At 38.7% G+C, this 13,260-nt stretch overlaps 1 protein-coding gene and 1 long non-coding RNA gene across 5 annotated transcripts in view; one reads left to right on the top strand and one right to left on the bottom strand.

Annotated features, from left to right (window-relative positions):
* ZC3H14 (zinc finger CCCH-type containing 14) overlaps positions 1-13,260 on the bottom strand; it is a 54,355-nt gene that overhangs the window by 22,962 nt on the left and 18,133 nt on the right. For all 4 annotated transcript variants that reach the window (XM_072839633.1, XM_072839635.1, XM_072839632.1 and 1 more), the window contains one exon: positions 11,661-11,816. In XM_072839633.1, the coding sequence (XP_072695734.1) occupies positions 11,661-11,816 (156 nt within the window). The remainder of the gene's footprint in view (positions 1-11,660; positions 11,817-13,260) is intronic.
* On the top strand, positions 9,347-9,878 carry LOC140640363 (uncharacterized). The gene is made up of 2 exons (XR_012037053.1): positions 9,347-9,488; positions 9,672-9,878. It is a non-coding gene; the product is annotated as an uncharacterized lncRNA (long non-coding RNA).

Below are 13,260 nucleotides of genomic sequence, written 5' to 3'. Positions count from 1 at the left end.
TCCCTCAGTCCATACACATAATCATGCCATTATACTTTACTCTATGACATATTAAAAAAACAAAACATGTCAGAAAAATCTATGTGATGCAATTTCCATTTTATATGTACATAGATGGTGTGCATATATACACTTAATTCTACTTTACACAGAAAGGATATACATGTACATACACATGACAAAAATGCCAAGAAGACCACAGATATACATCAAACTGTTTTAAGTGCAGTGCGCCTATCTCTGTAAAAGGCAATGGGGCAGAACAAAGGGGAGAGCTTCATTTTGTCTGAATATAAAAATGTCTCTCTTTACTAAGATTCCTTCACAAAGTGCTTCCAGTCCAACAGGACGCTCTGAACAAATGCATTTATACTCTCTCCTTCTGGAGAGCCCATAAAAATGAAGTAAAGAACTTAAAAAGGACAAAATCCTAACACATACAACAGGGAACTCCAAAGGGGTTTCTAAGATTATCCACTGAGGTACAGGAAGAAAATAATCAGAAATTTTCTTATTAGGAATATTTGTATCTTGGGGCAGCTGGGTGGCTCAGCAGGTCAAGTGTCTGCTTTCAGTTCAGGTCATGATCCCAGGGTCCTAGGACTGAGCCCCTCACTGGGCTCCCTGTTCAGTGAGGATGCTGCTTCTTCCTCCCCTCTGCCACTCTCTCCCTGCCTGTGCTCTCTCTCACTCCGCTTTATTTTATTTTAAAATGTATTTATTCATGAGAGACACAGAGAGAGAGAGAGAGAGGCAGAGGGAGAAGCAGGCTCCATGCAGGGAGCCCAATGTGGGACTCGATCCTGGGACTCCAGGTTCATGCCCTGGGCCGAAGGCAGGTGCTAAACCGCTGAGCCACCCAGAGATCCCTACTCCCTCACTTTAATAAATAAAATCTTTTTTAAAAAATTTTATTTCTTTTTTTAATTTTTATTTATTTATGATAGTCACAGAGAGAGAGAGAGGCAGAGACACAGGCAGAGGGAGAAGCAGGCTCCATGTACCGGGAGCCCGACGTGGGATTTGATCCTGGGTCTCCAGGATCGTGCCCTGGGCCAAAGGCAGGCGCTAAACCGCTGAGCCACCCAGGGATCCCTACTCCCTCACTTTAATAAATAAAATCTTTTAAAAAAAATTTTATATCTCTATCCTCCTTAGAGAGTCCTATTTTTACATGTTCTTACATACCAGTAATAGTATGGATATATGTAAATCAAATACATAAGATACTAGTACACACAAAAAATTATATAATCAGAAATAAGGAGGGCAGCCCCGGTGGCGCAGCGGTTTAGTGCCGCCCTGCAGCCTAGGGCGTGATCCTGGAGGCCCAGGATCTAGTCCCACGTCAGGCTCTCTGCATGGAGCCTGCTTCTCCCTCTGCCTGTGTCTCTGCCTCTCTCTCTCTCTGTGTGTGTGTGTCTCTATCAATCAATCAATAAATAATCTTAAAAAAGAGAACATTTAAAAAAAAAAAAAAGAAATAAGGAAATCACTGACTTAGAGGTATGGACTAGGAAGGGGAACAGAGCAGATGAGATTTCGGCAACCTCTGGAAAACAGGGAATTAATGAACAAATACTGCCTGTGAGGCAGAGCAGAAAAGCCAAAATGAGACCCTACGCTGCAAGTGAGATGCAAGGCAGAAGTGATACATTTGTTGACACAAAAGGACTTAGGGGCTCCTGCCTCTTCCTTAGGGCACTTAGGGTGTCTCAGTCCATTAAGCATCTGCCTTTGGCTCAAGTCATGATCTCAGGGTCCTGGGATCGACCCCCCACATGGGCTCTCTGCTCAGGAGGGAGTCTGCTTCTCCCTTATTCTCCCCCTCCTCCCTGCTTGTTTTGTCTCTCTCAAATAAATAAATATAATCTTAAAAAAAAAAAAAAGGCCAAAGGATTTAATGAACTCCTACTACACGTCAGGCACTGTTCTGGGCACTCAATCACAGCAATGAATAACACACACAAATCCTTGGTCAGAGAACTTATATTCTGGTAGGGAGAGGTAAGAGATGACACCTTAAAAAAAAAAAAAAGCCAACCCAAAATATATGTAAAATAGAACAAGTTTATCATTAATGACCTTAGTCTGGATAAAAATATCTGAACTATGAAAACATAAAATACATTTAGATGACAAGAAATGCTATGGAGAAAAGTAAAGATTTAGAAAAGTGGGTCATGGAGTTGGGAACTAGGGAGGGCTTCACAAAGATAACTTGTGAGTGAGTTATGTGGACAGATGGAAAAAAATATTCTAGGAAAAGGGTGAAGGCATCTCAGACATGTTCTTCTTTGAATGCTCTGAAAGAGAAACACACTAAAGTATGTCTGGGGAATAGCAAGAAGAAGGCGGCTGAGGGAGAAGGGTGGAATCTTACTACTTTTACTTGTAGTGTAATAGGGAACCACCAGAGGGTTCTGAGAAGGGGAGTAGCATGATCTCACTTACAGTTTAAAAGGCTCACTTGCTACCTTGTGGAACAGACTCTAGGAGGGCAAGTCTGAAAGCAGACCAGTAAGGACACTATTCCAATAATCAAGGCGAGTCATGGATGACTGGCTTAAATTAGGGTGGTGGAGGCGGAGGGGATGAGGAATAGGGGAATTTTAATATACTCTGAAGGCAGCAGTGGACAGGTTTGCTAAAGGTAGAAGGCAGAAGGAAGTTAAGAGAGAGAAAGAGGAAGGAAAAGTGAGAGGCAAGGAAGAAGGCCCTAAGTTTGAAAGAAAGAACAGCATTAGGTTTCTGGCCTGATCAACTGGAAAAGTGGTATTGGGCCATTAACTACAATGAGGAAAATCGCAGGAAAAACAGACTGGAGAAAAAGATTGTTAGTAGTTAGGTTTTAGACAAGTTTAAAATAATTTATTACATATTCAAGAAGAAATGTAGAATAAGCAGCTGGATAAGATCAGGAATATAGATGCAAAGTCTTGGCTGGAGATAGACCCTTGGGAGTTGACAACATGGAGATATTTGCCCTGGATGAAACGAACAAAGGGGCATCCAACTGTGTGAAATGAGGAGCAAAGACTATAATGGATGTGCGACAGAAAGCAAGGTTTGTGAATGATACAGCCAGGCATTTTTAAAAGCTTTAAATGTTTTGTGGTGCCTGCCTAGCTCAGTCAGTACAGAATGAAACTCTTGATCTCAGGGTCATGAGTTCAGGACCCATGTTGGGTACGGAGCCTACTTAAAAAAAAAAAAAAATCCAAATGTTTTAAAAAGAAAGGAACACAGCAAATTAGATAGACACTGGGAGTGTAAGCACCTCCAGGAAATTGCTCTATAATTTTAAGGCCAACTGTAGCTCCTTGTCTGCTCTATTTAAAATAAAACCTGCCCACAGCAAAGCTTAGCCCACACAATTCTAGGTAAGCCTCTTTGCTGCCTTTTCTTAAAGCAGGAACCCACATGTCTACATTTTTAAAAGAGCCTGCAAGTAAAAGGAATAAACAAAAAGAAAAACAAAAAAAAAACTGACTCAAGAAACCATCAATTAGGCCACAAAATATAATTCTTTAAAAAGAAAAAAAATCCTCTAATTATATTCTTTGGAAAAATCTGAAATGATTCTATATCCACAAAACAAAGCAAGAGTGAGCTTATAGAAATTTTAATATACCTGCCTTAAAAAAAAAACAAAAACGGGACTGAAGTAATAAAGTCAATAAAATATCCCAAAGTAGAATAAAGAGCAAGTAAAAAATGAGAAAAATCAAAGCAGGAAGATTATCATCCAACTAAGAGAATTTCCAAAACAAGAGAATAATGAAAAAAGAGAACAATTTAAAAAAATAATAATTTAAAGAGAAATTTCCCAGATTAAAAGCATGGATTTTCAAATTAATAAAGCACACAAGGCATCCAGCCCAAAAGTGACTACTAGCACCTATGTTTATCACAGTAAATTTCAGATATCAAGAACATAGAGAAAATCCTAAGATCCTCCAGAGAAACAAATCTCTGGTATCCTATAACAGAGTAAGAATCACATGGGCAATCAATTCCTCAGCATAAACATGAGAAGCCTCAAGACAATGAAGGCATTCAAAGTTTTGAGAAAAACTCAGAATTCTGTACCTATCCAAATATCAATTAAGTAAAAGGATATCTTTAGATTTCTAAGTACTCAGAAAAGTTTACCTCCCATACTTTTTCATAAGGCTCTTCATGATGTGATGACAAAATGGAAGAATATACGGAGAAGACAGTGGGATCCAGAAAATGCAGAGCAAACTCGGGAGAAGTCAGTCCTGGAATGACAGTCTTGAAGAAGACCCAGAGAGCAACCAGTCAGATGAGCAAAAGAGGACAGAGGCTCTAGGATAAAGGTACCTAAGAAAAAAGTCGAACTCAAAGACTTAATAGTAAAAAATGACAGATTTTTAGACTATAATAAAGGTAGGCAATACAAGGGAGGGGGGGAGAACTTAAAGCAAAAAATTATTCAAGAGTGGAAAAACTAAGCTCTAGGGAACCCCCGACAGAGAGTTGTAGATCAAAATGTAAATCTGGCCCTCTAGTGACTAATATTTAGAGAGTCTTTAAAAAAAAAAAAAAATGATTCTATTTAATTTATTTAGAGAAAGTGGGGGGTTTTAGAGAAAGGGGCAGAGGGAGATGGGAGAGAAAATCTTAAACAGGCTCCAAGCCTACCATGGAGCCCGAAGCAGGGCTTGATCGCATGACCTGAGATCATGACCTGAGTGGAAATCAAGAGTTGGATGCTTAACTGACTGCACCATCCAGGTGCCCCTATTTATATAGTCTTAATAATGTAAATATGCTGCTTATTGGTTCTAAACGTTTAGTCAACTTATAAAGCAAAGTAGTCCTAACAAGGAAAAGAGAACAAAATGTGTATTTGATCATCCTTGCTAATATAAAAGTACAGAGTTTAGGGTGCCTGAATGGCTCAGTTGGCTAAGCATCTGACTCTTGATTTCAGCTCAGGTCATCATCTCAAGGTTATGAGACTAAGCCTTACTATGCTGGGTATGGAGCTTGCTTAAGATTCTCTCTCCCAGGACACGTGGGTGGCTCACTAGTTGAGCATCTGCCTTTGGCTCAGGGTGTGGTCCTGGAATTCTGGGATCAAGTCCCACATCGGGCTCCCTGTAGGGAGCCTGCTTCTCCCTCTGCCTATAACTCTGCCTTCTCTCTGGGTCTCTCATGAATAAATAAAATCTTAAAAAAAAAAAAAAAAGATTCTCTCCCCTCTCTGTCCCCCCTTCCCAAAAAAGGACACAGGTTAGAAGGTGTGTTGAGAAAAGATGTATTCGGGATCCCTGGGTGGTGCAGCGGTTTAGCGCCTGCCTTTGGCCCAGGGCCCGATCCTGGAGACCCGGGATCAAATCCCACATCGGGCTCCCGGTGCGTGGAGCCTGCTTCTCCCTCTGCCTATGCCCCTGCCTCTCTCTCTGTGTGTGACTATCATAAATAAATTAAAAAAAATAAAAAAATATATTAAAAAAAAAAAAAAGAAAGAAAGATAAGATGTATTAGGGCAGCCCAGGTGGCTGAGCGGTTTAGCGCTGCCTTCGGCTCAGGGTGTGATCCTAGGGACCCAGGAATGAGTCCCACGTCAGGCTCCCTGCATGGAGCCTGCTTCTCCCTCTGCCTATGTCTCTGCCTCTCTCTCTCTCATGAATAAAATCTTTAAAAAAAAAAAAAAAAAAGGATGTATTAGAGTTTAAAAAGGGACATATCCTTATCTTTTGGAAGTCAAAGTATACTGAAATAGGGGTACTTGAGTAGCTCAGTCGGTTGAGCATCCAGCTTTTGATTTCAGCTCAGGTCATAATCTCAGGGTCACGAGATTGAGCCCCGGGTTGGACTCTGAGCTCAGCATGGACTCTCCTTGTCCCTCTCCCTCTCCCTGCTTGCACGCTCTCTAAAATAAATAAAATCTAAAAATAAGTAAAGAGAAAGAACAAAGGGGCAGCCTGGGTGGCTCAGCAGTTTGGTGCCGCCTTCAGCCTGGGGCATGATCCTGGAGATCTGGGATCAAGTCCCACATTGAGCTTCTTACATGGAGCCTGCTTCTCCCTCTGCCTATGTCTCTGCCCCTCTCTCTGTGTGTCTCTCATGAATAAATAAATAAAATCTTTTAAAAAAAAGAAAGAAAAAGAACAAAATATACTGAAATAAAGTAATCACACAAAAAAACATTTAGATGTATTACTTAAAATGACAAAAGTAACCAATAAATCAATCAAAAATAGTGACTTTACTATATGGGCTTGAAAGGCAGGGAAGGGGGGGGGGGAGTTAAATCTGACATACTGTGGCAAAAAAAAAAAAAAACAGAAGATACCACCTATACTTAGCAAATGAAGAAAGAGTATTATAAAAGCATATTACAGACATGGAGAAAAATCAAAGAAAAAACACAAGCTTTTATAAGTGGTAGGCCTCTGGAAAGAACCAAGGTGGAAAAGAATTAAGAATGCTACTTTTTATTTTTAAAATTTCTATGCTATTTGATTAGTTTGTAATCAACAAGCGTTACAAAGATTTGTTTTTCCAATTTTCTAGAGTGAACATGTATTTTACAATATATTTTATTTAAATGTTTTTTATACAAAATATACAAAATAGGAAAACAGAAAGAAATCCATGCCTAGATACATCGTAGTGAAACTGCAGAACATCAAAGACAAAGAGAGGATCTTGAAAGCAGCCAGAGAAAGGACAGATCACCTACAAAGGAACGACAGACAATTAGAATGACAGAAGTCCACTCAACAATAATGGAAGCCAGAAGACAATGGAATAGTACATACAAAATGTTGAGAACAAATAACTGTTATCCAGCAAAATTACTGCACAAAGAAGGAAAAAACACACAGATAAACAGACTCGGCAAATTTAAAGCAACAGACCTATTCTTAAAGAAACTTCCAAAGTATATACTTCAAAAATACTTCAAAACATTAGAAGATGATGATGCCCAAATAACATTCAAGATTTGAGAACAAAAACTGATAAACATATAGGTAAAATCAGAATAAATATTGCCTGGGTAAAAGGATAATAATGGTGCCCAACTTACATATTTTAAAAGACTAAAATGAAACACTGGAAACATAATGTAAGCCAAAAGGGTAAAGACTGGAGCTAAGGTATTCTGCAGTGCATTTACTTTGGAAACGGGGTCAGAACATTAACCTCTGGAATATGCAATTAAATCTGCACAGCTGGGATGCCTGGGTGGCTGAGCAGTTGAGCACCTGCCTTCGACCCAGAGCATGATCCTGGAGTCCCAGGATGGAGTCCCACACCGGGCTCCCTGCATGGCACCTGCTTCTCTCTCTGCCTAGGTCTCTGCCTCTTTCTCTGTCTCTCATGAATAAATAAAATATTTTTTAAAAATTGGCACAGTAAAATTTCAGTGCTAACCACTGAATGAACAGAAATGGAGTGTTCAAATTAGTAAAGAAAAAAAAGAGCTGGGGCAATCAACAATAGTAACTAAGGAATCTTAAAGGCAAAAGAGGAAAAAACAATGAAAGGCCAAAATATGAGGCCAATAAAGGCCAATAAAATGACAGAAACCAGTCCGACAACATCTAAAATTCTAAGGACTATGAATGGCTTAAACTTTCCAATAAGACAACTCAGACTGGGTTAAAAAAAACAACAACAACAACAACAATCTAGGGGTGCTTAGGTGGTTCAGTTGATTAAGCATCTGACTGACTCTTGGGTTTCAGCTCAGGTCATGATCTCAGGGTCCTGGAATGAAGCCCCACATTGGGTTCCATGCTCAGCATGGAGTCTGCTTGTGCTCTCTCCCTCTGCTCCCTGAGCTCCCCACCACTCTCTCTCTCTGGAATAAAATCTTTACAAACAAATAAAAACAAAACATACCTTTATAGTATTTAAGATACATATCTGTCCAAAGCATTAAAAGAGCAGAGAAACCTGACAACAAAGGCATGGAAAACAAATACTACAAATATAGAGAAATTAAGATAAATATATCATTCTAATGGACAATCTCAAGATCTTCTCTCACTTATTAAGTTAAAGCAAACCAAAAACTCAGTAAGGTAGGTCAAGATTTGAACAACATAACCACAGAGCTTTATCTAAGAAATGCAAAATCCCCAATCCAACAATTATGCACATGGAAGATGTGCAAAACTGATGTCTTAAGTCTTAACAATTTTCAAAAAACATGTATTACACAGGTCACACTGACACAATGCAATTAGGTCAAGAGTACAGAATAAGAGACAAAAACAAATCTTCCATATATGTCAGTTACAAACATTTCCAAATAACTCAAGTCAAAGACAAAGATCATAGCAGAAATTAAAGATACTTAGATTGATAATGAAAACATTCTACATCAAAATTTGTAATATGCAACAAAAGTGGTACCAAGAGAAATTTACAGCTTAAATGCTTACATTTGACAGGACAAACTGAGCTAAATTAATAATTAAAAATATAGATGGATATATTAAAAATACCAGAAACCAAGGAAACAGAAAAGCAAGACATCAAAAGAGAATCAATAGAGCCAGAATTATTGTTAAGTCTTTGAACACATTAGCAAAAATAAACTTCTGGTGACAAACTAAGCCAAGAAAAAACATAAATAGCATGAATACCATGAGCCAGTAGACTCGTAAAAATACAGAGGCCAGGGAGATGAAAGAACAACTCATGCCAATACATGTGTGAGTATTTGATTTTTAAAAACGAGTCAAAAGATATAAAACAGTGAGTGAGCACGGTAATTAACCACTGCAGAATGTCACTTTGCAGTTGCGAGTAAATTCAGTGAGAATATTAAGTCTCATCAGATGTACTTGTTACCATTTCAAATTTTTAACCTTTTACTTTAAAACAAAATAGTAATATAGAGAACCACACAAACAGTAATTCAATGAATTTTATAAGGCAAAACATCCTCGCAACCACCATCTAGGTCGAGAAAACAGAACTGTGCCAACCACCCCAGAAACTTTTCTGTATCTCCATCAGTCCTCGCCTAAAGTAACTTATGCCTTTTTTAAAAATTTTATTTATTTATTAATGACACACACACACACACACACACACACACACACAGAGGCAGAGGCACAGGCAGAGGGAAAGGCAGGCTCCATGCAGGGAGTCCGACATGGGACTCGATCCTGGGCCTCCAGGATCACGTCCTGGGCCAAAGGCAGCACTAAACTGCCGAGCCACCCGGGCTGACCCCATTTATGCCTTTTTTGGTAACTTAAAATTCCTTTGTGGCTTTTTCACACAAGTGTGTATCTCTAGACATTATAGTTTAACCTTGCACCTTGTTATTTTGTCTCTTAATTTAGAATTCCCAGGCTGTCTGACCTACATGGAGTGCCAGAGACTGTTCTTTGCCAGTTATACATTCATGATGTGACAACCAACATATTCCTCTGGCCTCTGAACTTCCTGCAAGTTGACTGCTGAATCAGAGCCCCTCACTCATCACTCAGGTTCAAATCCTCTGCCAAGACTAAGATAGTTTTATTCTTTCATCTGGATGCATGAAATGGCTGTTTTTCACTTTTCAAGTAGCCATCAATCATCTAGTGCCTAGATTCATTAATTCACTGAGCTGAAGGAAAAAAAAAAAGCCCAAAAAGCTATAATTCTATCATTCTGTTTTCACTTATTAGGTGGAGTAATTTAAAAAATGTTTTCCGGGAAGCCCCAATGGCCCAGAAGTTTGGCGCCACCTTCAGCCCAGGGCGTGATCTTGGGAGACCTGGGATCCAGTGCCACGTCAGGCTCCCTGCATGGAACCTCCTTCTCCATCTGCCCGTGTCTCTGCCTTTCTGTGTGTCTCTCATGAATAAATAAAATCTTTAAAAAAAAAAAAAAAATGTTTTCCAAGTAGTGCCTGGCTGATTCACTCAGAAGACTGTGACTCAACCTCAGGGTCAAGTGTTCAAGCTCCATGCTAGGCAGTTTATTACAAACAAAAAAAAACAATAACGAAAAAAAAATCTTTCCTCACTGACTACATAAAGGATTGTAAATGTTTTCTATTTCAAGTTGTGGGGGCTATATGGTCTGCTGCAGCTATTCAACTCTGGGGATACAGTACAAAAGCAACCATAGACAATACATGCATGAATGAGCATGGCTTGGTTCCAATAAAACTATTTACAAAAACAAATGCTAACTCCTATACTATTTGGTTACACAGGGACACCATTCTTTAACAGAAAGATAATATAAATGCTCAATAATTTTATTCATCCAGTTTTCAAGACAATGAATTAGTATCTATTATCTTACAGAAAGTGACCAATTAAGGATTTACTTTTAAAAAATATGAGATCATGGATTTAAACCTGTTAGATGAGCTTTAATACACTGCAATTCTTATCCTTACTGAAGCTCAAATGCTTTCCAATTGCTATTCACAAACTGGCCCACCTATACTTTCTAGTTTGTACCTATCGGCTGTTTTGGAATTTTCCTATTCTCAGGTCCATCGTTTACTGGAATTGCATATAATGCTGACATGGGATTTTTTAAAAAGAGAATGAAAAGACAAACATAGAATGGAATCACTAGGGCTTTATGAAACAAATCTGAAATGAACCTGGAACAGCTTCAAAAACACAGGGAGGAATGAAAAAATGTATGCCGGCATTAGAAAATGTAAGTCAGAATAACATGACAAGCATTCAGTTCAGGCGGGGTTTTTAAATGGAGACCTCAGTAGAAAACACAGAAAACTAGGACCTTTCCTGACAGGAACAGAAGAAGAGATTGGAGAGCAATGGAGAATGACTGGGCCCAGAGACCAGACATCCAAACTGCCAAAAGACCATGCCGATGGCATCAATCCCAGACAGTGCATGAGGTGGAAACATAATGCTCTCAAGGAGTCACATGATCAGAGTCACATTTTAGACAGGAAAGTGTACTGGAAATGGGGAGGGTCGTGGGGGTTGAGAGAAAAGAAGCAGAAAGATCAGCTCAAGGCTAACTGCAGTTTGTCAGGAACAAAAGAATAAAGTAGGGCCACTTGGGACAATAAGGCAGATCCTGGCAGGTGAAAGACAAGATGCTAAGAAAGGAGGTTTAAAGATGCAAGTTCAAGAGAACAGGGATAGGATTAATTTAAAAAAAAAAAAAAAAGAGGAAGAAGTATCTATGTATCTCTAACTAGGAACTTCCTTAAGACAGCAAAATACTCCTAATTATTAAGGCAACTGGGTTCTTGGGAATTCACTGCACTATTCTTCCCACTGTTAAGAACACTGAAAATTTCCATAATAAAAAGGCTTAAAATTCTAAAATGTGTAGGCACAGACTTTCCTCATGATTCTTCCTCATTCTATTGTTGGGCCTAACAAGCACTCTTCTCATAGAGCTAACATTTTGGGATGCCTGGGTGGCTTAGCGGTTGAGCACCTGCCTCAGGGCATGACCCATGGTCTCAGATCGAGTCCCAAATCAGGCTCCCTGCCTACAGCCTGCTTCTTTCTCTACCTACGTCTCTGCCTTTCTTTCTCTGTGTCTTTCGTGAATAAATAAATAAAATCTTTAAAAAAAAGGAAAAGAAAAAGAACATTTCACACCCACTGGCAAATATTTAATGCCTCATAAAAAAAGTATAATAGAGAATGACATATCACTTAAATTATTACCTTGGCTTTTTTCTATATTATCTCCCTTTGTTTCCTCTTCTTTCATGGGGGGACTTATTCTGGGGGTCCTGCTTTGCCCTTGGACCATTTCTGCCAGCAATTCTTCTTGAGAAGTTCGAGTTCTGGGAGCAACTGGAAGGGTCTGTTTCTGTGAGACTTTTTAAAAGGAAAAAAAAATGCGAAATGCAGATTCAGTAATACATCAAAACTGAACGGTAAGTCCTATTAAACATAAATGCCTCCTTGAGTTTAGAACATATGAAAATTTTGAAACAGTTCATAGATAACACCTTTTTTCTTACAATATTCCAGAGAGACAGACACCTGACTTCATCTATATATTTTAAACAAGCCATAAATATACTGCCACACATATGTATTTATTTTTAACCAAATGTAGTTTAAATTTTGCTTCATGATCCTGTAATAACTTCAAGTTATAATTTACATAATAAAGTTCAAGAATGAACTTCAATGATGTTTCTCAAAACTACTTGGGGAATCTCCCATAATTCTAAAAACGGGAGCTCCTGGGTGTTTCAGTTGGTTAAACATCTAACTCTTCATTTCTGCTGAAGTCATGATCTAATAAGGGTCATGAGATCGCTCCCACATTAGGCTCTGCATTCAGTACAGTCTCTGCTTATCCATCTCCCTCCCCATCCTTAAATAAATAAAAATTTAAATTAAAAAATAATAAAAATAAAAACAGGAAATTTCAAACTCAGCAAGTAAAATTCTCTACAACTCTCATCATTGTGGGGCACGTGGGTGGCTCAGTGGTTGACATCTGCCTTCGGCTCAGGCCTTAATCCTGGGGTCCTGGGATTGAATGCCGCAATGGGCTCCCCATAGGAAGTCTGCTTCTCCCTCTGCCTGTGTCTCTGCCTCTGTGTCTCTCATGAATAAATAAATAATAAAAATATAATAAATGAATTAATTGAATAAGTAAATAAAATCTTAAAAAAAGTCTCATCATTGTAAAACACTCAATATTGTGGACAAAGAAATGAAATGTAAATAGATTAGCTCTAGTTTTTGGCTTTTACTTGACAATACTTGTAAGCTAAAACCGGTTTAATTTTATGTTCAAGATTAAGTCAGAAATGAAAAAAAAAAGATTAAGTCAGAAATGAGAAAAGCAAGAGGACAGATACCTGTGAGGTTCAAAAAGTGATAACTTACAATTTACTTCACTTTTGGAAGGGATCACAAAAAGAGATACAAAACAGAATGAAAAAGTAGAAAAATTCTAAAAGAACAGTCATCAAACCCATAGCAAAAATACAAGAAAAATTTTAGGGATGCCTGGGTGGCTCAGTGGTTGAGCGTCTGCCTTTAGCTCAGGCCGTGATCCTGGGTCCAGGGATCAAGTCCCACACTGGGCTCCCTGCAAGGAGCCTGCTTCTCCTTTTGCCTGTGTCTCTCTCTCCCTCTCTCTCTCTCTCTCTCTCTCTCATGAATACATAAATCTTTAAACAATAAATAATCTTCTAAAAAAATTTAAGAGTGGGCAATTATATTTTTTTGTTTGAGTTTTTTTACAAGCTTTTATTTATTTATTTAACAGAGAGATAGAGCTAAACAGCAGAGGGAGAGG

The sequence above is a fragment of the Canis lupus genome, chromosome 9 (genome assembly GCF_048164855.1).
Source record: "Canis lupus baileyi chromosome 9, mCanLup2.hap1, whole genome shotgun sequence".
Classification (NCBI taxonomy): Eukaryota; Metazoa; Chordata; class Mammalia; order Carnivora; family Canidae; genus Canis; species Canis lupus.
The sequence above is the reverse complement of the archived record's forward strand: the minus strand, read 5'-3'. Positions and strand labels throughout refer to the sequence as shown.